The sequence below is a fragment of the Cavia porcellus genome, unplaced genomic scaffold (assembly GCF_034190915.1).
Source record: "Cavia porcellus strain 051 isolate PalLab524CR breed Dunkin Hartley unplaced genomic scaffold, mCavPor4.1 scaffold_4, whole genome shotgun sequence".
Classification (NCBI taxonomy): domain Eukaryota; kingdom Metazoa; phylum Chordata; class Mammalia; order Rodentia; family Caviidae; genus Cavia; species Cavia porcellus.
Genome location: NW_026947487.1, coordinates 64,573,373 through 64,600,892, shown reverse-complemented (window position 1 = coordinate 64,600,892; position 27,520 = coordinate 64,573,373). Strand labels below are relative to the sequence as shown.

Below are 27,520 nucleotides of genomic sequence, written 5' to 3'. Positions count from 1 at the left end.
CATCCCCACCACCTGCTGCGCATTCTTTGGCCTCAGTTCTCCAGTCTGTAAAGTGGCCTTTGTTTTGAAAATAGTGAAAAAAAAAAAAAAAAAAAAAAAAAGAATAAGGAGCAGCTAAAAGGCACGGTCTGTGCCCGGCTACTAACGTTGGCTACTGTCTTAATCCAATGTTACCTCCAGAAAAGGAAGAAGGTACCAGAGCTAGCAACTCCAAAAGCCGGCTCCCACTCCAAGATTTTCCAGAGGCCAGGATCTAACAGTACTGCCCGCTGTCCTGCAGGGTATTGAAAGTGTTGCAGGGGTACCGGCAGGCCGCAGGTGGGGAGTCAGTTTGTACATTTATTTGTTTCTAACGAGGTTGGGCTCTTGCTCATCTGTCTCTCGGTTGGATGAAGGCACCGAGAGAGGGGCCACACGGGCTTAACTCTTGGGATGACAGGTAGTGATGAATGGCAGGAAGACACAGGTGCAGGGTCTGGCAGTCCGGGTGACAGAGGCCAGGAAAGGAGCCCAGGACCGTGCTTACTCCGTGGTTTTGTTTGGAATCAGAAGGTGGGGGGCGACACAGGAAGAAAGAATTCTATTTTCCTTTACCTTCTTGCTAGCTAGGATGTAGCCACAGTTCTTGAAAACATTGAAAAACATCCAAAAAAAAAAAAAAAAAGAGTCCCTCCTCCTCTTTCTTCCTCGACGCTCCCTTTACCCCTCCTGCCGCAGCCACCCCCACCGCCTTCCTCTCCTCTCCCTCCCCCTGCTGGTTCGCGCTTACTTCGCTCCCGGCTGTGCTCCGGGCTTCAGCCAGGTCCCAGCTGCCTGCGAGGCGGGAGGACGCGATCTGCAGCGGACCAGGCAGCCTGAGCTGGAGGACTGTTCGGGTGGGCTGTCTGTCTATCTGTTCTCCCTCTCGCACCCCACACCCGCACTCAGCACTCCCAGGGCCGCGCCGCCTCCGTGGTTCCAGTGAAGGCGAGCGGGAGAGCTACTTCGGCCCGCCGGGCGCACCGGGCTCCGGCACGCACCGCGCAGCTTCGGCGGCGTGTGCCCCGCAGCTAAAGCGGGAAGAGCGGGGACACGGCTCCCGGAGAGCCCCGACTGCACACCCCGCAACCAGCAGCGGCCCCTCGGTGTTGTCCCGGAGGAGCCCGCCCGCCCACCTGCGGGGTGGAGCGGGACCCCGGGCTCCGCCGCCGGCCCCTTGCGCTCAGTGTCCCGCGGTGCCGGAGCTCACCATGGCTGGGGCGCGCAGGCTGCTTGGGCTTTGGCTCGGCTGCTTCTGCGTGAGCCTGGCGCGGTGCGAGACCCCGGAACGGCGGCTCCCCGAGCTCCACGGAGCCGCATCCGGAGAGCGCCCGGCAGGTGGCGTGAGCCCCGAGCTGCCGCCGCACGACCAGGTGTCGGAGCACATGCTGCGGCTCTATGACAGGTACAGCGGCGGCGGCGGAGTCCCCGCGCCGCGAACGCCAGGCTCCAGAGAGCGGGGCTCGCGGCACCGGCGCCCCCAGCCCGCGCGCGAAGGCAACACGGTCCGGAGCTTTCGGGCGGGAGCAGCAGGTGAGTTCGCGAGGTGACACCCGTGGCTCCGTGCGCGGCCGCGCTCCCCCAGGGAGTCCAGGCCTCCAAGTCAACCCTCAGCTCCCAGGTCCTCTAGCCTGTGCGGCCACACCCCGCATTGCAGTTCCCCAACCGAGATCCGGGCGAGACCAGTTTTAGAGACTCAAGAAAAAGAGGGAGAAGTGGAGAGAAGAGAGCGGAGCAGGAGCTGGGGAGGTTGCAGATGGAGGGGGCGAGACCCGGTATTCGGCGGACTCCTGCGGATCCGCGGCACCTCCAAGGGACCTTAAGCCGCTGATTTCTAAATGGGCCGCGGAAATCTGTACAGTAGCGCTTTATAGCGCTACTCAGAAGCCCATGCCATTTGATGCCAACACAGGGCCTCAGAGAAAAAGGCACACTTGAACTCCCCCTGCCCTGCGAGCGCCTTGTAGCCAGTCTCTTCTCCAGATCTCCCACCCGCGCGCTCAGTGTAACTACATTTCACACTTTTCACTTGGGACACCCTTAGTGGCAAACACCCAAATGAAACCAGGTGCTTGAGTGTTTAGATTATTTAAAAGCCATCTGGGCAAATAAGCGTTGTACCATCCACCTGGAGGAGGAGTTGAGGATTGGGGGAAGGAGTAGCCTTGGATCATAAACACCTCTACGAATCTACCTGATGAAAATCTATCTGCTCATCCCATTTTTTAACACAGATCACTGCTGCTGAAATTCAGGATTTCACAAGGCTTCTTCTCACCCCTGTGGTGAAGCGAATAATCTATGCTAACAGCTTCCCTCCCTTGTGCTAACAGCTTGAGGGAAAAATTTCGTGGACACTGACTCTCAATGTTTTGAGGATGCACCGATGCACCGGGCGTTTCTTTCACAAACCTCATTATAAAGGGCAGCGTGACTTCCAAGCCTGTCTTCAGTGAACCGTTGAGAAATAGGCAAAAATTTTCTCAGTGTTGTCAGAATCCCAGAAATTTCCCAAAACTTTGGTATGTAGAACTAGAAAAAAAGGAAAACTCAAACATCCATCAAGGGAAGGAAGCCTGAGGTTAACACTGTAAATATGTTCTAGAGCTCATAAGCGTGCTGACATTTACAATAAATGTGAATTATGCTTTTTAGTGGAGAAGGCTATCGCTAAAGTCTGAGCTGAACCAGATTGCACTTTCTTCTTAGAAACAGGAGCCTGACCTGGGAGGTGGCTGCCACTAAGGAAAGGAAACCTGCTCTGTCTGATGCACAGCATCTCAGGCTTTCACAGCCAGCCAGCCACACCAGGGAGCCATCTGTGTACTTAGTGCTGGGGGGTTGGGGGGTTGGGGGTTCAGGGAAGGAGCTCTGTGGGTGTGGGCGGGAAACAAGGACTGAAAGGCATGGGGTACACAAGGCAGGTGGCAATCATGCAGGTAGATACTCAGGTCACCCTTGCCTTGTTGGTCACTTTCTTGGTTGTGTTCCTAGAGAATGGCTGAGGCACCCAAGAGATGAACAGTAATTTTTGTACCAACAAAGTTTTATTTTGACTATGAATCATCAGGACTGGATTGGAATTCGAGTTTCTTTTATTCACCCATATTGTACAGCTTTTTGTCTTAGGCTGAGGAGCCATGGATCAGGATGTGAATAACTCAGGCATCATATACTTTGTGGCTTCTACCAATTCTGTGCGTTATAAATTCGGTGTCTCTTATCAGCTTCACTGTCATCTTATATCATCAAATGATAAACTCTGATACAGAATCCAGACATTTGCTCAAAATGATGAATTGCAGAATGAAGCATATACACAAGGCTGTGTGCCCTGATAAGGAAAGTAATCCCTTTAGCATCCTAGAGCTTGTCTTAATGACTTATTCATCAAATGTAGACATGAGTTTTTGTGGAAGCTGAAGTATCATGTTACCTTGTTGGAGACTCCTGTAGAGGTGGTTCATGTTGGACTCCTTCCAAGAGTGTTTAGTTACCAACCCACTGAAAAGACTTTATTATAAAGCAGTTTTGGCTGGGATAAGGCAGGACCACAGGAAGGTGCTAAGATTTTCATGTGAATGTCCCTCTTACTTTATCCATATTGGCGTTTCCACAATGCCCTTTCACCTTGTAACCTGTGTTCTGGTGTAGGTGAAGGATGCTGTCTGCATTAATAAATTAGACATGTTTTCCAGTTCCAGCTGTTTAAGTTTCATAGGCTATGGGACCTCTCTGTACCAAAGACATTACAGATTTGGTGTTGGGACAGTATACTGTATATACAGAGCAGCTGCTGACCCGGCAGACTTCCTGAGTGCTTATTTGAGCTGAGTTATAGCCTTCTATAGAGACCTATTTGATCTTTGGAACATACCTGATTAAAATTATTTATTGTTCTAAACCTAAAATATCTTTGGTTGAAATTTAGCTGCTGTGGTCTCCCTCTGATTACTTTCTACTTAAACCATTACTTGATGGTGGGTGGCATCTATCCTAAATACACTTTCTGCTAACCCCTTTTCTCCTCCCTCAACTCAAGGCAGCTAGTGTGCCAAACCGTAAGTTTGGAGTGCTTATAAGCTTTTTTGTGATGTGTAAGAATTTACATAAAGATAGAATTACTGACAGCAGAGAAGTTCAGCCTGATTAAAACACACCGTCTTGAGGGAAGACAGAAAGACATGAAACTTGCTCTTTTTAATCTTGATTTAAGTTTGTCCTTGGCTACTATGGGATAAAAAGAGTTTTTAGATGGAGATTTCTTCTGTCTTGATCCTTCAAGATGGATAATACACATTCATTGCAATCTCATTATTCCTATAGTCACTTAATCTTATTTTTCTTAACCCTAAATGTAACTTCTTCATAAAAGCAATTAAAACACCTATGTTCTCTCTAAAGAACCATTAATATTTATGCTGCACAGCTACAAAAATATTATAGTTTAGTATGTGTGACCTTTTATAAGCACACGTATTTCATCAGTAAAAGAGAACGATACTGAATTAATGAAGACCCACAAATGAATATTTTCCTTCAGTGAAGAGGGGAGATTTTTCTTAAAATGGACAAAAAAACTTCAAAAATAAACCATTATGATTCTGATGTGTTTCTGAAGTGCAACTCGAAAATACAAGGTTTTGACATACAGGGTATAGCTAAGGACCATATGATCTTCACTACAACAGGAACTGTTCCTGTCACATAGAGGGACCAGTAGGGAAAGCACTGCTTCTGATGGGCTTCATAGTCACAGACTGTGGTGACTTTATTAAATCATAGTTACCTTGAAAGTTCTGGCAGTTGAAACTAAAGTGTACTTGGATTATCTGATGTTTTTATTTAAAGGACAATTGTACATCTGCACAAGAAGAACGGAGCACAGCTGCTTTGAATTACACACTACTTTGAATACATGATAGCCTTTAATGAAGATTTTACTGTAATAGGAAAGACAGCTTTACAGTCTCTGGCATTTAAAGATCCATAATACCATGGATTCTTGATTATCCATGGTAAATGGAAGGGAGAAAGAACCAATTATGTAAAAGTAATACAGATTTAGCTTTATAGTGTAGCTAGACACACTCAAAAAGATGAAGTGGCCAGAGAAAAACCCTAAGTAGACAATTGACCCACACAGATAATTCACTGATATTTGTACATTAAAAAAATAGAAAACATGGTATTTATCTACAATGGAGAACTCCTCTTCTATAAAGAAAGATAATGTTTATAGGAGAATAGATGCATCTTGAGACTATGATGTTAAGTGAAATGAAATAGACACATATGCTTAAATATTGCTTATTTCTCTTTTGTGAGAAACTCAGAGTATATATTTTTAAAAAAACAAAGTGAAGGATGGATGGTAGGAAGCAGAAAGATTTTTTTAAGTGGGAAGAGGATCAGGAGATGGAAGGAGGAGAGAAAAAAGAATTGAAAATAGGAATCAGTACCAACTTTTGCCACACACACATAATGCAAAAATTATGTGCTGCAAATGTATATTAACAAAAATTTAAAATTACAGTTTCAAATGATATACAATAAAAAGATGCAATAACAAAGAAAAAACTTAATACATACATTTTACCACAGCAGTGGGATTTCATTTGATTGGGTACTTAAAAATTATATAGGGACATGAACATCAAATCTGCCTCCCTGTAATTCTAAATTATAGAATTCTGTACTTGGAGGAAGCATTGAATAAAACAAGTCCATCCCGTGTCATCAGTGGAAACAGAAATGGAGACCATGTTGCTTGATAATTTTTCAAACATGTACAGTTTAACTCAAAACCTATTATTTCTAGTGACCTAATCTAATTTTCTAGAGATAGTTTCACAAAAAGAGATCTCTGGAAGATGTTAAAGGTATAAATAAAATGAGTTCATGGCCAAGTAAGTTGGAAGTGATAAGTATTCTTTGCTGAGGTACCTATCAGGGCCTTTAAATGTTAATGAGCCCCCTTAAAGTAGCCACAGTTTCTCCTGGAGAGAGCATTTTAGAGAATTGTGATTCTAAGATGTCTAGTTGGGAAAATACTAGTAAAGTTTGGAGCCTTACTAGTCCAGCAAGAAAAAAAGACAGGCAAAGTTCAGTGGTTACCACAATTGGGTAAGAACAGCTCTCACCTCCCACTTATCTCACGATGTTCATTGATGTTATTCTTTTTTTTGTACTTGGATCCAGTGGGTGTTGCACCATCTTCTGCTTTTCTATTCTAAAATTCTCTGAATATAATTTTAGAGCCTCTGTCATTGAACTTTATGTCCCCCATTTTAAATTACTCTTCATTGTTTTGGTCTATATAATTGATATCTCTTGTTTCACAGTGTCATGCTTTAAAAGAAAACTTCTTTAGTTTTGGAAAAATGCTCTGGAGAGCATATATACTGCTTTGCTAATGTTTTATTCCCATTAATATTTCACAAAAGACACATTTGTTCAAGATAGCAATCAAATCCCTAACATAATCCCCAGTATTTGTTGTATTTAATAATACAGTACAAATCATATCTGTTACAAAGCCTCAAGAAAATCATTGAACAACTTGACATGTATTTTCTATCGGCTGGATAGGATTTTTACACTGCAGTTTCAGACCTAACTTTTCTCCCCAAATTTTTATGTCATTTCCACTTGTTAAATTTGCATATTCCAATAACCAGATCTTGATAATTTTATTTTGATGCTAATAGTGGAAAGAAATTTGGCATTGCAAATAGTCTCAGCTGGAACTTTCCTATATCAAGTTTCAGTTGAATGACTTTTTTATTATATTACAAATCCATGAAAATAGAATTCTTAAATGGAAATGCTAACCTATTGTTAATCAAATGACTCAAAAAATAGCAGGATAATACCTCCATTGGTGTGACAAATGTTGAGAACATAACCAGAGTGTCCTCATGTATTGAATATTTTTTGCAGTCAATAAAACTGCTAGTGTAGTCACATTTGACTAGTAGTTGATCTGGGTATATTGGTATAGTAAGCAATAGTAAACAGTATATAAGCTTTTTGGGGGCAAAAGTTTTTTAGGAATGATATTTTTAAAGCAAGAATTTGTTTTTATTTATTTAAAACATCAGCATGTAGATAATAGAGTGAAATGGTCTTGCTGTGTTTATTGGCTCCTTTCAGAATGTACCTTCCTTGAAGATCCCTCTTCCCATCATAGCAGAAGCTACATAAACACACTGTCCTGATTTCACTTGAGAATACTAAAAATAAAAATGTTGGGAAAAAATGATCCCATTATATTACCAACTTCAGTTGGCTTTTTTTACTTTACTGAGAAAGATACCATCAGATATTCCTTCCATATAATAATTACATCCAAAGATTTAAAAAGTCAAGGGTCTTTATCCAGCCCTCTTATCTTATAGTTAAAGCAACAGAGATCCAATGTGCCCTTATTTACTTTTCCTTCAAAGAACCTTTTGATTTAATTGCATGAAATTAATCTAAAGACTGAATTGAGTATAATTGCTGCACTTAGTCATAGATTAAGGTAAATGGTGTTCAAGTAGAAAAGATCTCTAGAACATTTATTTTTTGACTGCCTAAAGCTAAAAATCGGAAGATTTAAAATTCAATCTTCGCTGAATTGTTAATTAGTTAAATAGTTTAATATGGCTATTTGCAGTTATTCAGCCATTAAATGGGTTGACTCATGCCTACTGTGTCTGTCTCACAGAAAGATGGTGAAAAATTGATTAAAATGTGAATATAAACTCGAAGAAAGTGCACAAGTTTAGAAAACCTACATAGGTGAAGTATACTTAATATTTTGAGAAATTGTCTCCCTTTAGCTCCCACAGAACCTTAAACATATCTCAAATGTTGACAATATGCACTTTTTATAGAACACAGAACAGCCAGTGACTGCATAAACATTAAGAGGTGGTGACCATCATGCAAAACAATCAATGATGTTTCATTCCTATATCCAGCAAGTTACTCTGCCTGGTAACTGAGTGGAGCAGATTTGTACTTCTTTAATAGAAATGCCTTACAGTTAGCCTCATAGTACGGTCCCTGGACTAGCAGCATCTGCATCACCTACAAATTGTTAGGAATTCTCCAGCCAATATCGACATTTTAAACCAAACTCCAGAAGTGAAACTCAAAAATCTCTGTTTTGACAAGACATCTAAGTGATCTCTATGTCTGGAAAGCACTGTTATAAGCGTGTATCCCTCACATTGTGGGTATTTTATATGATCCCAGCACCAGAAATTCAGGATTGATTAGCATCTTCTTCCTCTTGCACCTGGTGCTTTTCAGGGCCCTTTCTATGGACAAAGGATTTATTAGATTTCAAAATGGTAAGCTTCTTTTGCTTAGGAAGTAGTATTACTTTCTAGGACAGTTTTTGCCTTGGAGTAGACATGGAGGTAAGCTGGTCCAGACCTCTTACCTTTCTTTCATAGCTTCAGAGTTTGTGACCCTAAATAGATCTGCTAGAAAAAGAATGATATGCTCAGGGGCTTCAAAACAAGTCTTCTTCAGAGAGAAAGGAGTCCATCTGATTTTATTCTGTTATTTTGAAAGCCTGACACTGTTTTCTACATAGTTTGCACTCAGCAAACACTTCAGGCAAGCTGAATTTGAAAAGAGAAGAAAAGCTATAGCACAAACAAAATACCCATCGAAAATAGTCTTGGAAGGATTTCTCAGGAGGCATATTATTACTTACACATCAAGCAGTGATGTTGTACTACCTCAGACTGAACTGTTCTAATAACTCTTCTCATGGACAGAAGGAAACACAAAAAAGCTTTGGTCAATTTGAGGAACTTGAACCTGCTTGAAAGTTTAGTTTTTTAAACTTGGGTTTTAAGTAAGAAACACCTTTGAATCAGATTCATTTGCACAGTTGTTCATTCAACAAATGGAACAAACCGTTTATGGCATGTGAGTGCCCAGACTGTGCAAAGCACTAGGTGTACAAAGATTTATAGGAGGTGCGTCTGCCCTCCTCCGAGAGCTCACAGTCTAGGAATGCCTTGGGCGGAGGCTGCACTCAGATAAACTGATTAATGAACATTTTGCTGTTCTAGAAAAACATACATTATATCATCGTTGGCCATGTTTGACTTTGGACATAGACAATGGTTGTTTTGAGAGCCCATAAAACAGTCATTTGACCCGAATTAGGCAAGAAAAGCAAAATTCTATGACTGTTCCATCGTCTTTTGCCTGCAAGTGGATGGCCGCCTAGAGGACTGAACTCATGACTAGTAATGTGCAGCCAGGATCCAGCCAGTGACCGCAATGGATGTGACTCTGTCCTGGGCACCCTGGCAGTCCCAGCAGCGGAACCGTGTTTGGAGAAATATGTGGGGGTGGAGACTCTTCTCAATAACATATTTTCTGTATTACTGAAATGCATTCCCTGCTTCCTGGGGATTTAACTAATCATCAAGATTTCATTTGGTCTATTTGCTTTAAAGTCATGCTTTATGTAGAAGGCTTTCCATTGTATGTTTTAACTGCTTTTGAAAGTGTACTGTGTGGGCCAGCACAGAGGTGAAACACACACACACACACAACACACACACACACACACCCGCATCCGCTCTTGAAGGAGCACAGAGTGTCCTCGCATGGCTGGTCCCCAGGCCCGGAATCAGAGCTCTGTCCTCCAAGCTGAGTCCTTTCCTTCATTTGATGAAGGCGCTTTGTTTTCATATATAAATGAAAATAAACCTTCTATCTTTATTTAACTATCAAATTCTTTATCTACATAGGTGATAGATGATCTGGGTTCCTTTCCAAAAACAATTGCTAATTAACTTCAGTGGTCCTTCTTTTTTGCATGTCTGCAGTGAGTAGTGTGAATTTGACTTATTCATTCTTTTTTTTTTTTTTTTTTTTTTTTTGTACCAGAGATTGAAATCACAATCTTGCACTTGCCCAACAGGCCCTTGTGCTGCTGAGCTAAACTCTCAGTGTTTTTATTTTTTCCGAGACAGGGTTTCACTATACAGTTCAGCCTGGCCTTGAGCTCACTTTATAGCCCAGGCTGGCCTCAAATTCACAATGATCCTTCTGTCTCAGCCTCCCGACTATTGAGATTACAGGTGTGCACCACCACACCCAACTGATTTGTTTACTCTTAAAAGAAGCACTCACTGAGTATTAAGGGTCATACTGTGTGTTTGTAACTGGAGTGTCTAATATAAAACAGGGCCTCGTCTTTAAGATGATTACGGTCTGAAGAAAGAGTGACTCTCTAATGAAATACTGATAGAGGTAGAGTCCTAACTGAGGGATTGGGAAGAACTTTGTCTCTGAAAAAAGTACCTTGGTTTTGCTTTAAAAAGCAAATCTGAAGCAGATGTGGTGCTACATACCTGTAATCCTAGCATCCTTGGAGCCTGAGGCAGGAGGATCACAAATTCAAGCCCAACACAGGCAATTTAGTTACTTTAATGTCTCAAAATTAAAAAGACTTAGGATGTAGATTAGTATAAAGTCCCCAGGTTAAAATTCTTTACAAAAAATAAATAATAATAATAATAAAATCAAGGAGGCAGATGGTAGGCAAAGGCGTCCCAGAGAGTCAAACAACAGGCAGTGCAACCCATCAAGCGGGTAAGAGAGTGTGGCTCATTCAGAAAGTTATCCGACCTCCAAGCCCCTTTCAGTTCCCGCATATTGTAACTCAGACAATGCAGAATATAATTTTAATGCCAGTGGCCAACCCTAACTACAGTGCAGCAGCTGTAATACCAGCCAGGAAAATGGGGCTTACTCCAGTGCCGGCCAATATTGAGAGTGTGGCTCCACCTGTTGGTAGTTACAGCTTCTCATGAACAATGCTTGGGGAAGAGCTGTGAGCAGAGCCCATTGCAGTTACTTGCAAAGGAGCTGAGAGGTTCTGTAGCTCGGCTTTTTACACCCTATCCTGTCTTAAAGAAAGGCCCTTTCACCTGACTTGTGGTCAGTTTTCACAGGCCCAGAGCTGGGTGTGCTTAAATCAGTCAGAATTTCATGGCTCGTAGGGCCTGGATTCAGTCCCCCTTCTACCATTCACCTTCAGACCCCTTTGACACTGAAAAGTAAAACCCCTCAAGTATTTGAAAATTATTCTCATGTCCTTACCAAACTTTTATTTTCCTTCCTTTGAGGAATATATTCTTATTTATTCAACTCAAACTTAAAAGATGAAACTTTAAGGCTCCTCCACATCTTATTTATTTTCCTCATTGCTCTTTTCTGTGTTAACAGACTAGTTAAAATGATAACAAAAATTTGGCATGGTGCTCTAGATAGATTAAACTAGTGTGGTACACAGTTAGCATTTCCTTCCAAAGACAATCCACAGCTTAAAAGTACATAAGCTATATTTTATAATCTGGTAAAGTCCACTTTTAAATATTACTATGTTAAATTTTTAAAAATCAGAAATTATGCCACAGGTTTCCGGCTTTATAATCGCAAATAGATAAGTATATGACTAGTTTAGGAAAATAGAAAAAGTGAACGTTAATTAAGGCATTTTTCATTCACCAATACTTAGACTTTGATATCTGCGTGCATAGAAAAGTCTGGGGAAAAGAGACCTCATGTGAAATGCCTGTGAGGGATGGCAAGATACTCATTTGAAAAGTAAAATTATTATAAAATCTACAAAATGAAAAGGCATAAAGGTGTTTGAACAGGCATTATTATATATTTCTGCATGCAGGGCGGCATTTGTCTTGTTCTTAATTATTGCTTTATGCTCATTTGCTCACCTCCATGCAGGCCTCTTCATACTATTTTTGTCCATTTTAATGCCCAGTGAATATTCATTGGTTTGCTTTTGAATGGAGAAAATAGCTTCTATAAGATCAAACAAGATGAAAACAAAGTATGAGCTTAGGAAGTCAAGGAATACTTTGTGAAAAGATAGAGACTTCAAGCTTATTGTAGAAAGAAAGGAAGAAAGAAAGAAAGAAAGAAAGAAAGAAAAGAAAGGAAGAAAGAAAGAAAAAGAAAAGTGGGAGAGAGCAAGGATCTAGAAGAGACAGGCAGAATATGTTTCCAAGCCTGGCTGTAAGTAGCAACAGTAAGACATCAAGTGCCACATGCAATATAGCATGTGTGGTTAGACACTATGAATGACTGCTTCCCTGGGACTTTGAATAACTGGTTTAATTTGAAATGTTTTTATAGTTTCTATTTAGAACCTTGCCAGTAATTCTAATGCAAAAGCTTCCAGGTACATAGCATTACTTTCTGCTATGATGGGTTCCTTCTCTTCCCTCCTTTCATCTTTATCGTCTGGTTCAAAGGTCACTCTTTTGTAAGGCCTTCTGTTCCTTCTCTGGGGAAAGTTAATTGCTTCTTCTTTTACTCCAACATCATTAACACCTTTGAGAGCTAATTTTACCATCATGGCATAAATACATGTACACTCTTCCTGAATCCCTTTCCCCCATGACAGAGTGAAGACGAATAGCCATTTGTGCAACCTGTGACCTAGCCTAGGATCTAGCACCTCGCAAGTCTTCATTTGTATTTGCCAATACATTTCTTTTGCTTGGGTCTCTGCCTTTGCTGGAGGGCAAATGGAAAAGTAATCAACAGCATTATCTTTATCTGCAGTGTACCATAAAGTTGCATTTCAGGAAGAGATTCTTGTCCAATTTACTGTTTGTTCTGCAAATTCCTGTTGAAGGAGATCCTAATTTTTTTACAGCATTAAAAATGCCTTTTAATTTTTCCTTTTGGCCCTATGACTTTAATACTACCATGTATAACCCCATGTAAAATCATTTCTATGTATATGCAATACTAAATGTATTAACATACTTTACATTTTTTGTACCAAGTCTTTGAGCTTTAGTGTATGTTTTCTACTTCAGTGTATCTTGAGTGGAACATCACCAACTGGTCACCATCACACTGGACAGGGCAGTTCTAAGTTAATCAACATCAATAAATCATCTGCTTATGGTGTGAGCTTCATTTGCATGCATTTGGTCCTTACAGTAGCTGTTCAGCTGGCACTACTGGGCTCCTTTTACATAGGAGTAGCCCAGGAGCCACAATGTTTCAGTTATTTGTCTGAGGACCACCGTTAGGCACAGTGGACCTGCGACTGGTTCACAAGCCTTTGACTTCCAGCTAATGTGTAGAACTAAAATAAGAATCATGAAGAAATGCAGTGTGACTGATTCTGAGACTTTTTATGAGAACATGATGAACAGTAGACACAGGGTGCCGGCTAACGTAAGTCACAGGTAAGGGGGGACGTGTTTGGAGAGGCAGTCACTTTGAAGCACTCCCAGGAGGAAAGGGGCAGGATTTGTTTCCTGGGTGAGACTTTGGTGCCCCCATCCTCAGCATCCATTTATTCCCTGGCAGTCAGTCTGTGTGACAACCATTCCATGCCACATGCATAGAGCAGAGTGACTTTTCTTCCTGCCATTTTGAACTTCCATCTGCTGCACGAAGTTCGGGTAAAAGGATCTGTTGTGGTGACTGGGATGAATTAAGACCAGAGTCTGAAACAACCCTGATGCCATGGCTTTGTTAGAAAGGCCTGTAAAATATTACCCTGGTGTCATGGCTTATACAAATGTGCACAAATGGCAGTTTCCTCCTTTTGCTTCGCACAATGTTAAAAATGAGCAAAATATGTTTCCCATTGCACTTCTCCTGTGCTTGGGGACTAAGTGAACTCATTTTAAGTTTCTATGTCTTCGTAAAAATGTTTTGTTTTTTCCGAAACATGTTTTTGATCAGGAGCATAATTTCACGATTGCGTGTATGTTTTGGAAACAAATATGTCTGTGGAACAAGTGCGTGGAGGGGGAGGGCTTTGGCGCAGCTGACCCATCCCTGGACCAGCGATCCTAGATAGAGTTCTTGCCTCAGCCTGACAAGTAACTCTGTAGATCACCTTAAGAGAAGGAGCCAGCTTGTGCCCTTACTGATCCGCATACCGCTGTTATTGCCTCTTATTTCTGGATTTGAAGAACTGAGAATTACAATTAAACAACTTCAGTGGTTTTCCATATTAAGGATTATACCCAGGGCCTTTGCACTGAGCAACCTTGCCAGCCCCCCTACCCGACCCCACCCATCCTCCACTCCTGTTTTTGAACACAGGATCTCACTAAATTGTCACTAACTTGTCCAGGCTGGGCTTGACCTTGAGTTTGTGACCAGGGCATTCAGAGTGCTGGGATTCCATCACACGTGGCTTACAAATTTAACTTTTAAATTCACACAATGTCAAACCTCAAACTACACAACAGAATATTTTGACACTAATCACAATAACAATTTATATTTATGAAAAACTAAGTCCTTCACAAACTTCTTTCCGTATATCTCACTTGATTTTGAAGATAGGAGTGGTAGATATTATCTTCAGTTTATGAATAAGAAAATCAGTTTGCCCACAATCCCACTTACAAGTGCTAAGCTAAGATTAAATCAAGGTAAGTCTAATTCTATATGCCTTATATTAAAGACTTTTACAATAATTTGGCAAGTTTATAGGACTAGACCTTCATAGTCTCCAGACTTCTGAGTTGCCCCACCCCTACCCTCACTAAGTGTACTATTTTGTTCTAAATGTCATGCATTTATGATGCTTCAGTAACAAAAAGAAAAAAACAAGTTAATGAAAACTTTGCCTTAATCATGGTCTGTGTTTTCTGGCTTTTAAAATTATTCCTGTTTATTCTCTCTCTCTCTCTCTCTCTCTCTCTCTCTCTCTCTCTCTCTCTCTCTCTCTGTCTTTCTTTCTGTTTTATCAAGAACCCTCCAAACAAAGGGTTGAATTATTTTTTTTTCTTGTACTTTTTAAAATTAAGGTAACATTTATATAACATGAGATAAACTCTCCTAAGAAACAAAGCAAAAACACCGGGAATTACTATCTTCACAGTGTGGTTCAATTCCCAAGTCTATCTAGGTCTAGCCAACATTCCAAACCATGAAGGACTTTCTCTGTTCTAGTACCTGGTGGCCACTGAGCGGCATCTGTCCCTATGGATTTAACTGTCCATGTAAATACAATCAAACCTAGACTCTTTACACCTGGGGTCTTTCACTTAGCATATTTTTTATGTGCATTGACATTGTAACATGTTAATTCATTTTCACCACAATAATAGCCTATTTTGTAAATATATCACAGTTTGCTTTTTTCATCTGTTGATAGTCATTTGAGCTGCCCTGACCCCTTGCCTATTGTAAATAGTACTAACTGGAAATACTCGTTAACAAATACTTTTCAGAGTACCTGTTTTCAGATGTGGGGACATATATTCAAGGGAGTAAGACTGCTCGATCATAGGAAAATTCTATTCTTAACTATTTGGGAAACAACCAAACTTTGGTGCAGCAGCCAAACCATCTTACCTTCTCACCTTCTCACCTTCTCACCAGCAAGATGAGTGTTCCAGGGCCTCCACACACTCACTAACGTCTTGTGTTTGGGGTTTTTGGTTTGTTTGTTATACCCTTACTAGTGTGTACCCAGTAATACAGTGTTGTGGCTTTTATTTAGATTGCCCCCATGACTGATTCTGAGGACCTGTTCTTGTACATCTAGGCCATTTGTGTCTCTTCTTTGGAGCTGTGTCTGCTCAAATCCTTTGACCATATTTTATTGGTTTCTTTCTCTGTATGTTATTCACGTGCTGTATTCTAGATATGAGGTTTATCAGGGATAATGATTAGCAAATATTTTCTGACACTCTGTAAGTTGTCTTTCATTTTCTACATAATGTCTTTTGACATACAACTGTTTTTACTTTGGATGAATTATAAAAATATAACTTTATGTTTTGTTGATGTATCTTTCTTATTATTTTCACTATTGTTTCATATCTATGAATCTGTTGACAAATGCAAGATCATGAAGATATTATCCTTGTATTTTCTTCTAAGAAGTTTATGGTTTTAGCTCTTATATTTGGAACCCTGTTTTATTGGGGGCCAATTTTTTTTAATTTTTTTTTTATTTTTTTATTTTTTTTGCTTTTTCGTTTTTATTGGTACCAGGGATCGAACTCACGACTGCCTGCTTTCAAGGCAGGCACTTATGCCGCTGAGCTAAATCCCCAGCCCCTAATTTTTTAATCTGTATGAAATAGGGGTTCCATTTACTTTCATTTACTCCTTTTGTTTACTTTCTAGGAACACTCAACAGCAAAGGACTACATATTTTTAATATGACTTCTCTAACCAAGTCTGAAAACATTTTGTCTGCTTCACTGTATTTCAATATTGAAGAGCTAGTAAATGTCAGCCTGAGTTGTCCACTGTCCCAAGGATGCGCTCCTCATGAGCAGCGGAAACACATTCGTATTGATCTCTCTGCATGGATCCTCAGTTCCAACCCAAACCAAAGTCATCTCCTGGGTCGTCTGTCAGTTGATGCAGCTGGACCTCATCAGGATGTAGGATCCTGGCTCTCTAAAGACATCACTCAGCTTTTGAGGAAAGCCAAGGAAAATGATGCATTCCTCATAGGATTCAACATAACATCCAAAGCATGCCAGGTATCAAAGAGGATGTTACCTTTTCAGGAGCCTTATATCTTGGTGTATGCCAATGATGCTGCCATCTCTGAGCCAGAAAGTGTGGTATCAAGCTTCCAGGGACACCGGAATTTCCCTAACAGAGCTGTGCCCAAACTGGACAGCCACATCAGAGCTGCCCTGACCATGGAACGGAGGAAGAAGCGCTCTACAGGGATTTTGTTGCCTCTGCAAAACAACGAGCTCCCTGGTGCAGAGTATCAGTATAAAGAGGATGGGGTATGGGATGAAAGAAAGCCTTATAAGACTCTTCAGACACAGCCCACTGAAAAAAGCAGGAACAAAAAGAAACAGAGGAAAGGACCTCACCAGAAGAGCCAGACTCTCCAGTTTGATGAGCAAACCCTAAAGAAGGCAAGAAGAAAGCAGTGGATTGAACCTCGGAATTGTGCCAGGAGATACCTTAAAGTGGATTTTGCAGACATTGGCTGGAGTGAATGGATTATCTCCCCCAAGTCTTTTGATGCATATTATTGCTCCGGAGCATGCCAGTTTCCCATGCCAAAGGTAGCCACTGTTTTTTGCCCTTTACTTACTATTTCTACAGAATACAAAGAGGCTAAAGCGAATCAGAGAGACAGAGAGAGAGAGAGAGAGAGAGAGAGAGAGAGAGAGACAGACAGACAGACAGACAGACAGGCAGACACAGAGAGAGAGAGAATGAGAGAATGCATGTTTTCATTCACAAAATCCATCTGGGCCCTGATGTGCTACATTAAAGTATAATAGGTAATATGGTTATGTTTGATTTTTCTCTCATGGTTATTAAAGTATTATAAGGTCAGTATTGGTATAAACAATTTGAAAAAAGGATGTGTAAAATATACATTTTCTTTGCTTCCAAACATGGTGTGCACTGAGTGATGTGGGAATATGTGAATCTCTACCTGTCCACATTAAGCAAATCCCAAGTGACAGAAGGCTGATCTTGAGGAGTATTCATGAAATGAGTGAATGGTGTGGATGTAGGGAAGTACTAATTGGGTTGATGGTCTTCCACAGGACATTTTTTTAATAGGTAGTTTCTTGTGAGATGAGTTGTCCCCATAGAGCTGAGGATCAGGGTTTGGTTAGGTAAATCTGCTTCATGAAATCCATCAGATGCTTATTTCATTTGCTTCCCTCCTAAATATCAAAAAAGAAAGCAAAATGGATTATGATGATTCTGTCGACTTCTTCCAAGGCCCATTGTAGCCTATCAAAAGTTACTTATTTCTTCCAAGACCAATGAAGACTGTATTTTATATTATCAGTGTTCTGTGTCCTGACAAAGATATTTTCAGAAGTCTTTCCAGCTCTCACTTCCATCTTGCACAGCAAATCCAAGTGACAGTTTTCTTTGAACTTAGAGCATAATCTAGAGTAAAATGTAGGGGGTATTCTCCAGCCTTCAGTTATGCTTATGGCTGTATTTCTGTTCTCCACTTGAAACAGTTGGAATCTCAGTCATACAATGAAAAATGACTAAAGGAACTGAATTCGGAGAAAGACTATACCTTTTCTTTGCAAAACTTGAGTTAATTTTGTTACTGTATTATAGTGGGGAAAAAAAGATCCTTTGCCTTAGATGTGACCATTTTCTGCTTAGAGGCCTTTATAGAAGCATTTTTATGTGCTGGTCCTATCTATGATGATTTGTTGGACTGCATGAGAGTCAGCCTTGGGGCCACAAACTTCACTGAAATCCCCTTTTTTCACTGGAATGATTCTGAAAATGCAGGCTTTACATTTTTCTAAGACCTTGTTGTTTCCAAGGATTTCTGATGATTTCATGCCTTGTAAACACAAAGTGATATATGTACAATCATATAAAGTCTGTTCTCATCTGAAGATTCATAAATGACATTTCATTGATCAAACAAGATTCATTCAAATGGGATGACATCTAAAAATGTACACACAAGAGAAATGGCAAATGTAACAGGTAGAGATGGATCTTTATTTTATAGCATGGCTTGCCTCGTGACATTCAGAACCAAGAATGAAATTTTAAAATCTATTTTTTACTCCAAGATTTCAGGTAGAATTTGGGTTGTTCAGAAGCCTCCGTCAGCTCTTCTGGGTACCCCGGGAAGAAGTTTTTCTCTTCCCTTCTGATTCTTTCAGGCTCCACAGAGCCTTACTAACATGGAGAATGTCTGTTGTTTCACTGCTTATCTCCCAACTTAAGAGAACTGGCTCATTTTTAACCCCTCCCCCATTGGCACCCTTGTCTTCTCTTGGTTTTGCCTGGTCTTACTTTTCACAAACAAGATATCATTTCAGAATGACCTTGCTATATTTCTCAGTGATGAGGATGATCATTTATAGCTCCATGGCATAAGGGCCACGTGGCAAGTGCAAGCTCCTGAAGTCAATTCCGGGTCCCTAATTAATTAATATTAATTTAGCCCAGTGCCATAGCTCACACTTATAATTCTAGCACTCTGTGAGTGCTGAGGAAAAAAGATTGTAGGTTTGAACCCACCCTGACCAACTTAGTAATTAGCAAGTCCTTGTCCCAAAACTAAAAATCAAAACAAAAAAAAATTAAAAGGTCTTATGACACAACTCACTTTGAGGGTCCTGGATTTAATCCCTATACTACAATCAATCAATTAATTGATCAGTCAGGCAATCAAAGAAAACAATGACGGCTAAATTAAAACTAGCAGTTAAATTTAAGGAAAGAACTATGTTGTTGCTACAGAATAATTAAGTAGACATACTTCATCACAGCAGGCTTAAGCCTTAATTCACCTACAAACTGGGGTGTTGTTAATATGTACATTCTGATTCAGTGGATATGGGAGCAGAACCTAGGGTTCTGCATATCTAACAAGTGATATGGGTGTTGTGGGTTCACAAATCACACTGAGAGTCAAAGTCTTTTAGTCTAACTTTTGATTCTATCCTTACCAGCTATGATTCCTTGGATAGGTTTCCTTTTCCTGAGATGGGTAAAATAGTAAACAGTAAAAATAAAAGTACTTACCTAATAAAAAGAATGACAAATTGAGATAGTAGAACACCTTGCAGTAAGTACATATTCAAAAAATATTTACTATTGATTATTACTCATGGCCATGTAGAGACTGAGGAAAATAGAATTTAAATGTAGGGGGCTGAAGAAATACTATGAGGTATAAGGGGACAAAAAAAAAGTGACAAGACCAAAACAGTTTTTTCAGTGTTTCTGTAAATACCATTTTCCAGCATCACAAAGCTGAGAGTAGAACTCTCCCTGTGGGTTCAGCAGCCTGTGAGCAACTCCAGTGTGGTCCCTTTGGAAAGTGGTGGGCTCCACAGTGCATCCACTGCAGCAGCTGGACTCAGGATGATAGCTGTCCAAACTTGGAACGGCACCAGAGCTCTGGGAAGGCACAACACGCATGCATGTGGAGCTTTGTCTTGGGGCCTGAAATTTCCTTTTGCCAAGTTGAGAGTGGAAGTTTGGCCATTACAGAGTCCCCACTCTCTCATCACCTTATGTGGGTCTGCTCAAATTTTAAAGCTTTCTAAGCCTTGTGTCTTTCAAGCGGTCCCAGAACCAGAAGGATAGGAATCATAAGGAAAAAGGAAAGCCCAATTACAGAGCATCTCGGCTTTCAGCACAGTCTCCGACATGGCAGGAGAGAGAACTATAGAAATAAAATTCTAGTCCGACCATCAGGCAAGTGAATGTCTCTGATCAGAGCAGGAGGACACATGCAATAACTGAAACGCCAAAGCACTTTCCTACTTTAGATATACATTTCACCCCAGAGAACAACTCTCCCGGGCCAGACTCCTCTGCTGGCCCTCCTCTTTTTTGGCCTCCTGACTGCCAGAAAGCTTGCTCTATATGGTGGGGCTGTTCGTCTGCAAAAGTCGACAACCTGCTCTGTAATGCAGAACAGCTGTGCTCTCCCTTTCCCAAATTCCAGGCTTTGCCCTTTCACTGATTCCAATTAGATAGTTTCTGGGCCATCACACCCATGTGGGCTGGACTGGAGAGTGTGGAGCAAAACCTCCTGGCTGGGGTCAGGAATGAAGGCGCTTGGCTGATGACATCCTCTCCCCTGCTAATGCATTTGTAATCAAATTCAACGCGAGGACATCGCACACAGCTTGGCAGGTGCAGGCCTAACCACTGCAGATTTCATTCACAGACACGGCAGTTTGAATTTGTCTGATTTTTAGGCTTCACAGCCAATCTATTGTCCCAGAGAGAGACTCTTGGAATTTTGCTGTGAGATGAAAATTACCCATAAAACTAAAGCCAAGTTCTATGCCTTTGCCTTCCTTACCACCTTAGCAGAGATGGAAAATAGACATTTCAAATGAAAACAATTGAGCCACTGTTGCTGAAAGAAAACCAAGGAACCAACAAGGATTAAAGGCATGAAGTTACTTTTGCTCGAAATTGTGCAAAAGCTAGGAATTGCAAAGATACTAGAATAAGGCAGTAAATAACTGAGCCAAGCATCCCATATAAAGAAATGCATATTTAAAGAGTTCAAAATGGTACATACTGAATGAATTTCCTGAATTTTCCAGTTCTAGTCTTTGAACATGAAGGCGAACACTAAAAACATTACATCTTGATGTACTCAGTTACTTAAGCAAAAGTTACCTGGGTATATTTTACCATCTTTAAAAAGAGAGATTGGCAAGGGAAAGATTATTGTTATATTTCTTAAGCTTAGTAAAGAAAATCATAGGAAACATGATCTGAGTTCAAAAACAAATAAAAATCATGCACTGGCAATATGCTTCACACCAGCAAATTACAGCATGGGTCATCTATGCACGACATAATTATTTCTGGTAACGCAGCTTGACCAGAGGATTTCATACTGAGGAAAAAGGGGCACTCCCTAGCAATCTGAGAGGTTCCTGATAAGAAACACCAACCCCAAATCTAGGGCTCACACCCGCACTCTGATAAACCCACTAGAACTACTGCTGTGCTCAGCTTCTGAGTCCATCATGTCTGAGTTGGAACTAAGGACAGGAATTTTCCTAGGAAACACCCGTGAATATTTTCCGTATCTACGCTGCACTGTTTGAGCAGACATTTTATTCCTATTGATGGAAATTATTTCCATAGAAATAGGTACAAAGGAGGGCAAGCTGCTTCTTAGAAGTATTTCATCTATTCTCAATGTTTCTCTAGAGCCTGCACCGTTCTAGGCACCGAGGAACAGCAAAGTACAGCAGTCTTTATTGCTAAAGGACTCATCTAATTACGCAGACCTACTTTGCATGAAATTAAAATATCAGAGGTCAGCACACATTAACAAAATAGTGTCAGAAAATGCTGGTTTAAGGAACTCTCGGGGTTTCTGACAAGCTGGATAATTGAGTCTTCAGAAAAACTTTGAAGTCAATAAAAAAAAGTGGATGGTGTTTTGGGTTTTGTTTGTTTATGTAGGACATTACCAATACTGATGAAATAACAAGCAGTGGCTGTTGACATGTGTGACACAGTGCAGTTTATGTAAAATACACAAATATTGATGACACAAGGGACACAAAGTAAAGTTGTCTGAATTAAAGCTGATTAACTGAACGTTAACTCTTCTTTTAATATGTAAAGTTTCTAGGAAGAAGTAAAGTCAGTTGCTGGTTACTAAGACTAATTTTCAAAATTATTTACAACTATTCGCAATCAAATTGAAACCTAATGTCTGGATAATTTTTTTCAATGAAATTAAAAAATGAGGTGAGACAAATCAGGTTTTTCCACTCTACCAATAAGAACCTTTTTGGTTTGTTTTCCTCTCCCTTGGCTTGCATGTTCCCTTAACCTTTATTGTACTTTCTAATGCTGCAGTTGGGGAGTTTGAAATTTATGTCCTAAATCTTTGGGGTTTGGATTTAACTCTTATCCTGACTTGATCTCTGGAAACTTACAAAGTTCTGTTTGAAGTCTATTGTTTTGGGGGTTTTTTGTTTTGTTTTGTTTTTGTTGTACAGGATGAGACCCAGGGCCTCATACATGCTAGACCTATGAGTTACACCTATAGCCCCAGATACCTGTGGCTAAATGTGTTTTAAAACAAAAGTAGAGTAGCTTCCCTCAGCGAAGAGAAACTGGGGACAACCGATGTTGAAAAATCCAGTACTTCTGGAGTTCTTCTGACCATAGGGGTAATTCCTAGTATTCTGGACTTGCAAATCCTTTGTTTTTAGGTACAACAGAGAAATGTGGGACTTTCTAAATAGAACCACAACGTTTCATATGGATGTTAACGGTCTCATTTGGAATTCTCGCAGCGAAGGGATTTATCCCAGGTTTCTTTGGTCAAACTTCTGACATCCGTGGGATAACCTTAGACTCCCGCCCCAGTTCCTTCCCAGAGGACACAGCTTACACTTAGAACTCAGTGCTAGCAAGTATTTAAACTTGCGAAGCAACAGTGACCCCCAGTGGTCACTGTTGTGATCTTTCTAACCCAGGTTGGCATTTCTGAATGTTGAATGATTAACATAGTGATCATCCAACTGATCATCTTGGCAAGTGTGAAATAAATAGATAAAGGTCCTTTATCCTGATTAGTTTTATTTTAATAATATAACCACAAATATCTCTATAATCCTGACAGTAATGTATCTTCGTTAAATAGGGCTCTTGTTATAATCAGTATAACGTCGAGAACAAATTATTTTATAGTTGTTGCTATCCTATTATTGAAAACATCTAGAATATGCTGGCCCCATGGTTGGATACTGTGTAACATCAGCTAAAGGAACCGTTCAGATTTTCACTCTATCACAGCCTGTGTGAATTCACATGGGTCTTTTAAGCTTTTTGAGTCTTTGTAAGAAGTGGTGGCTTCGTTTTAGAATTAGAGGAACTATCCATAAAAGGCCTGGGAGAAAGCCAGTGCTTCGTAAATGAGAGTCATTTGTGAAGGGCCCCATGGGAAGTTAGGCTGGGTGTGCAGTTGGGGAGATTCCAGGGTGTTGCTAAATTGTCAGGAGAAGATAGTGATATAAGCATTTTGTGTGATGATAAGGAGAGAGCAGTATGCAAGCACTTTCACCTAACTTATGTGACCTCCTGTTTATTTTTCTAGTCTTTGAAGCCATCCAATCACGCAACCATCCAGAGCATAGTGAGAGCGGTGGGGGTCATCCCCGGGATTCCAGAGCCTTGCTGTGTGCCAGAGAGGATGTCCTCACTCAGCATCTTATTTTTCGATGAAAATAAGAATGTCGTGCTCAAAGTCTACCCAAACATGACAGTGGAGTCCTGCGCCTGCAGATAACCTAGCAAAGAACTCACTTGGAAGCTCAATTCAATCATTAGTTTGTTTTTATGGACCTTTTTTATTTTGCACTGCCAATGCATTGTGTTCCAAAAGATTTTTTAATAGTCAAAAGAGAAAACAAAAATAGCATGATGATTTCCAGCAAGCAGAACTGGACTGTATTAGTTTTTGAATGTAACTAAATGCAAGATTTTCGTAAATATGGACACTTTTTTTTCTTTTTTAATCGTACAAAAAGAACTAGCAAATCGTTTTAGAACTCTTGGAGAACACACTGATTTATTTTTGTAGTAGGCCTTAAAAATCTATTGGAAAAACAGCAATAGCTTATCATTTATCTCTGCTCATCTAGGGACAATGGGAAATAGTAATTTCATATTTTAAGTAGGATTATTGCATTCGATTCCTAAGCAACTCAGCAAGTGCTAAATAACCCAGTTGATTTGATGTTTAATTATCTTCAATGTTCTAAGCCCTGTTCATCCTTGTTACTCTTTTTCCATAAAACACTGTGTAAATTGAGTGAGAATATGTCGAGAGAGAGAGAGAGAGAGAGAGAGAGAGAGAGAGAGAGAGAGCGTGTTTTCACATGTCAGGGCCTGTGCCCCCTGTAGAAATTACTTAACACACTCCTATAACTCCATCTACATAGGGTTCTTTTTTTAAATTTAATGTTCTAGTAAGTATCAATGAATTACCAAAAATGATGGGAACGTCCAAGAGCATACGTGGAGCCACCACTGAACCCAGCCACTTCACAGCAAATACAGTTGTTTTCATTTCACTGCAGCCCAGGAAAGGGAATCCACAGCTCACTTTTTGAAAATCAAGTGTACTTACTTCCTTTCCTGTATATTTTTCACAAATATTTGTATTTGTTCTCTAAATCAAATTCAAAAGTCATCCGTGAAGCCACTAAGTTTTTTCTTCCTGATACGCTTTTATTTCCTAAGAGCTTGAGATGTTGAGACTGAATAACTGATGGAATACATGTGGGAGGCCGTTCTAATCACAGCCATGCATTGAATATCATTCATCATGTAGGTCCAAGTACTTGCCTCCATCCTGAAGTCTACACGTCAGCGAAACTCACTAAAAATTTTCCACGAGGAAAGGGGGTTGAATATAGACACTAACTTGGGTGCTTCTAACTTGGGTGCTTCTCTCCCCGTTTCCATTTGTCATAATTAGTTTCAGAAATCTTTCACTCACTGTATTTACTTGAGAAACAGAAGTGATTCCAGGCTTTGCGTTGTTGCTAATGGTGAATATGTGGTTAGTCCTCATTTTCATTCAATCTAACTTGACTATTAGAAATACCTAAGCCCATTATGAGACCAGAATTAGAAGCAATGGGGCATTGTTCCCTCTCTGCACGTAGCTCTCTGTGGTATGTCAGTCACCTTTTTGGTGAGCATCTATTTTGTGAAAGGCACTGCATTAACTGTGCTCTAAGTGTCCTCCCTGGTGAAATGAAGAGGCTGACCACTTGAGCTGGACAGCCTGTTAGACACGGAAACGTTAGGTTTTATTACAACCTATTTCATACACATCTTCCTTGAAGTTACAAGTGTTAGCTATAAAACTCTGCAAGTCTCTTTGTTCATAAGCCAAATGCAGGTGTGTCCTACACTTTAATGTTGGTGAATGAGTGTGGCATTCTCTGTGGTCTAACTGGTATTTTATTGGAAACCTGCCATGAAAAGAGAGTCTTCGCCACTTTTGAATTACAAAAACATTGGTGTGCGGGTGTGTTAATGCTGAGTGAGACCTACAAGTCTCAAAAGTGAGTTAAGCTCCGGTACCTAAGTTACTTATTTTCCTCCAGTTCATTTTTTATTCTGCTAGTGTAAGGTTAAAGATTCAAACTGAGATGAAGGATGGAATTAATTGTAATACATTTTCTCACAATCTGAGAGGCAAATTTAAAAGACAGAAAAAGGCCAGTGTGGCTACTGTACCATATCCTAGTCATACTCTTTTAACAAAGACTATTTCTTGTTTCTTGGTAGATCTGGATAAATTCTTAATTTAATTTTTCCTCAACATAGGTCTGAGAGTTCTTAGTATCATGTCTCAGCCTTTTGTATGCAAATAAATGTCTATTACTTTTCTTAATATGAATTGGTGACTACTTATTACAGATTAAATCATACAGCGGCAAAAATATCCTCTAAATAATAAAAATTTCCAAATACCAACTAAATCACATTTATTTTTACTAGCACTTGGTATGATAAATTTGCTTGTGCAATGGAAATAGACTTCACCAGTATTTTCTGGGTGATTTTTTAAACCTCTCATGAATTGAGGACATATAGTGGTTTAAATGGAAAAATTTTTGATTCCAATGAATACAGAAAGACTACTTTTCAGTAGTGAAGGTTGAAAGAAATGAAATGACAATTTAATTAATAGACATGTAATTAAAATAGAAAATTAAATCCATGCCTGTTACTCAATTTGTTAGGTAATAGTTTCCATATCATTCATGCATAGTCTTTTTTTAATTTCTTGATACTAAATTAGCAAAAGGTGAGAAGAGATACAACATTTATAAATGCAATTTTCTAAACCATACAAGTCTGTCACTTCCAAACACTCCTCTAGCTATTGCTTAATGTGGAATACACACACACACACACACACACACACACACACACACACACACATACACACATACACACACACCCCACACATTACTTAAGAAGAGATTCTTTCTTCAGTGCCTGTTCTATGCATCTCAAGAAACTGCTAATGTCAATACAGTATTTTAAGAACACTTTGTTATAATCAATGTAAATAATTATAATTTACAAGATTCAAAGTTGTAGAACTTAAACTGGAAAACTGGATTCCTCAGCTCTCAGGACTGCAGTATTCCAGGCTATTTTTTATATTCACTTACCTATCTATTAAAAGATCGTCATTTATTACGATAAGGTTTTATATGCTTGCATTTCTGTCTGAAGCTCTTATTGCCCAGTCAGTACTTTCATGGGCGATCATACCTGAGTAATGCTATCATCAGTCTGACTTACAAAATTCTTTTGTGTAATTACACTATTCAACTTAGGCTTCCTGCTTTTACTTTTTTCTGCTAAAATAAACTGATGTCTGGATGGTGATTTTAATGTCTGAATGGTGATTTCTTGTTGAATTGAAAATAGCTATACATATCTGATGTTTAAGATTAAATAAGCAGTTATAAAAGATATTGGATAAGTCCGATTCTGTATAGTTTTTCTTCTGAGAATTGTACTTTAATGTAGTTTATAATTGATAAAATGGTCCCATTTTTCTAAAAACCAAGACTTCTCTTCAACTTTCCACACTAATTTCTGTAAATGTTTTAGCTGAGAATTTAATGCTTGTACAGTGAATGGCAATGATAAATATATATATATTATATATGTATATGGAAAAACTTTAAAGATGCTTTTAATTTATTTAATAACTGCTGCCTTCCTGTAATAAATTTCATTCTTAGTAATAAAAACACTTTTTTTTACTGTAGTTCCTAGATGCAAAGTGAAACTTGGTTCTGGAGTCAAATCCTTTGAAAGAGTGTATCACAGTGAAACTGTGGTGGACGCCTCACTACTGATGTGTTAAGCTTTGCTGAACTTGTGTCACTTTCCTCCAGTAATGAAGTTTTTCATTATATGGTACGGAAATAAAAATCATGTAATTCAA

The 27,520-nt window shown here is 39.8% G+C and overlaps 1 protein-coding gene across 2 annotated transcripts; it reads left to right on the top strand.

Moving 5' to 3' along the window:
• Positions 1–739: 739 nt before the first annotated feature.
• On the top strand, positions 740–27,520 carry Bmp3 (bone morphogenetic protein 3). 2 transcript variants are annotated; one of them, XM_003477672.5, is made up of 3 exons: positions 744–1,551; positions 16,183–17,093; positions 23,630–27,520. In XM_003477672.5, exons 1-3 carry the CDS (start codon positions 1,230–1,232, stop codon positions 23,819–23,821), a joined length of 1,425 nt encoding a protein of 474 aa, XP_003477720.1. In that variant the 5' UTR covers positions 744–1,229; the 3' UTR covers positions 23,822–27,520. The 2 variants fall into 2 exon arrangements, with proteins under 2 accessions (XP_063103276.1, XP_003477720.1); XM_063247206.1 differs by lacking the exon at positions 23,630–27,520 and having other exon boundaries at positions 740–1,551; positions 16,183–23,620.

Bases quoted from the DNA above. Each gene is read 5' to 3' on its own strand.
- Bmp3 (XM_063247206.1), top strand. From the start codon at position 1,230: ATGGCTGGGGCGCGCAGGCTGCTTGGGCTTTGGCTCGGCTGCTTCTGC. The intron at 1,552-16,182 runs GTGAGTTCGCGA...TTTACTTTCTAG, and splicing joins CTTTCGGGCGGGAGCAGCAG to GAACACTCAACAGCAAAGGA.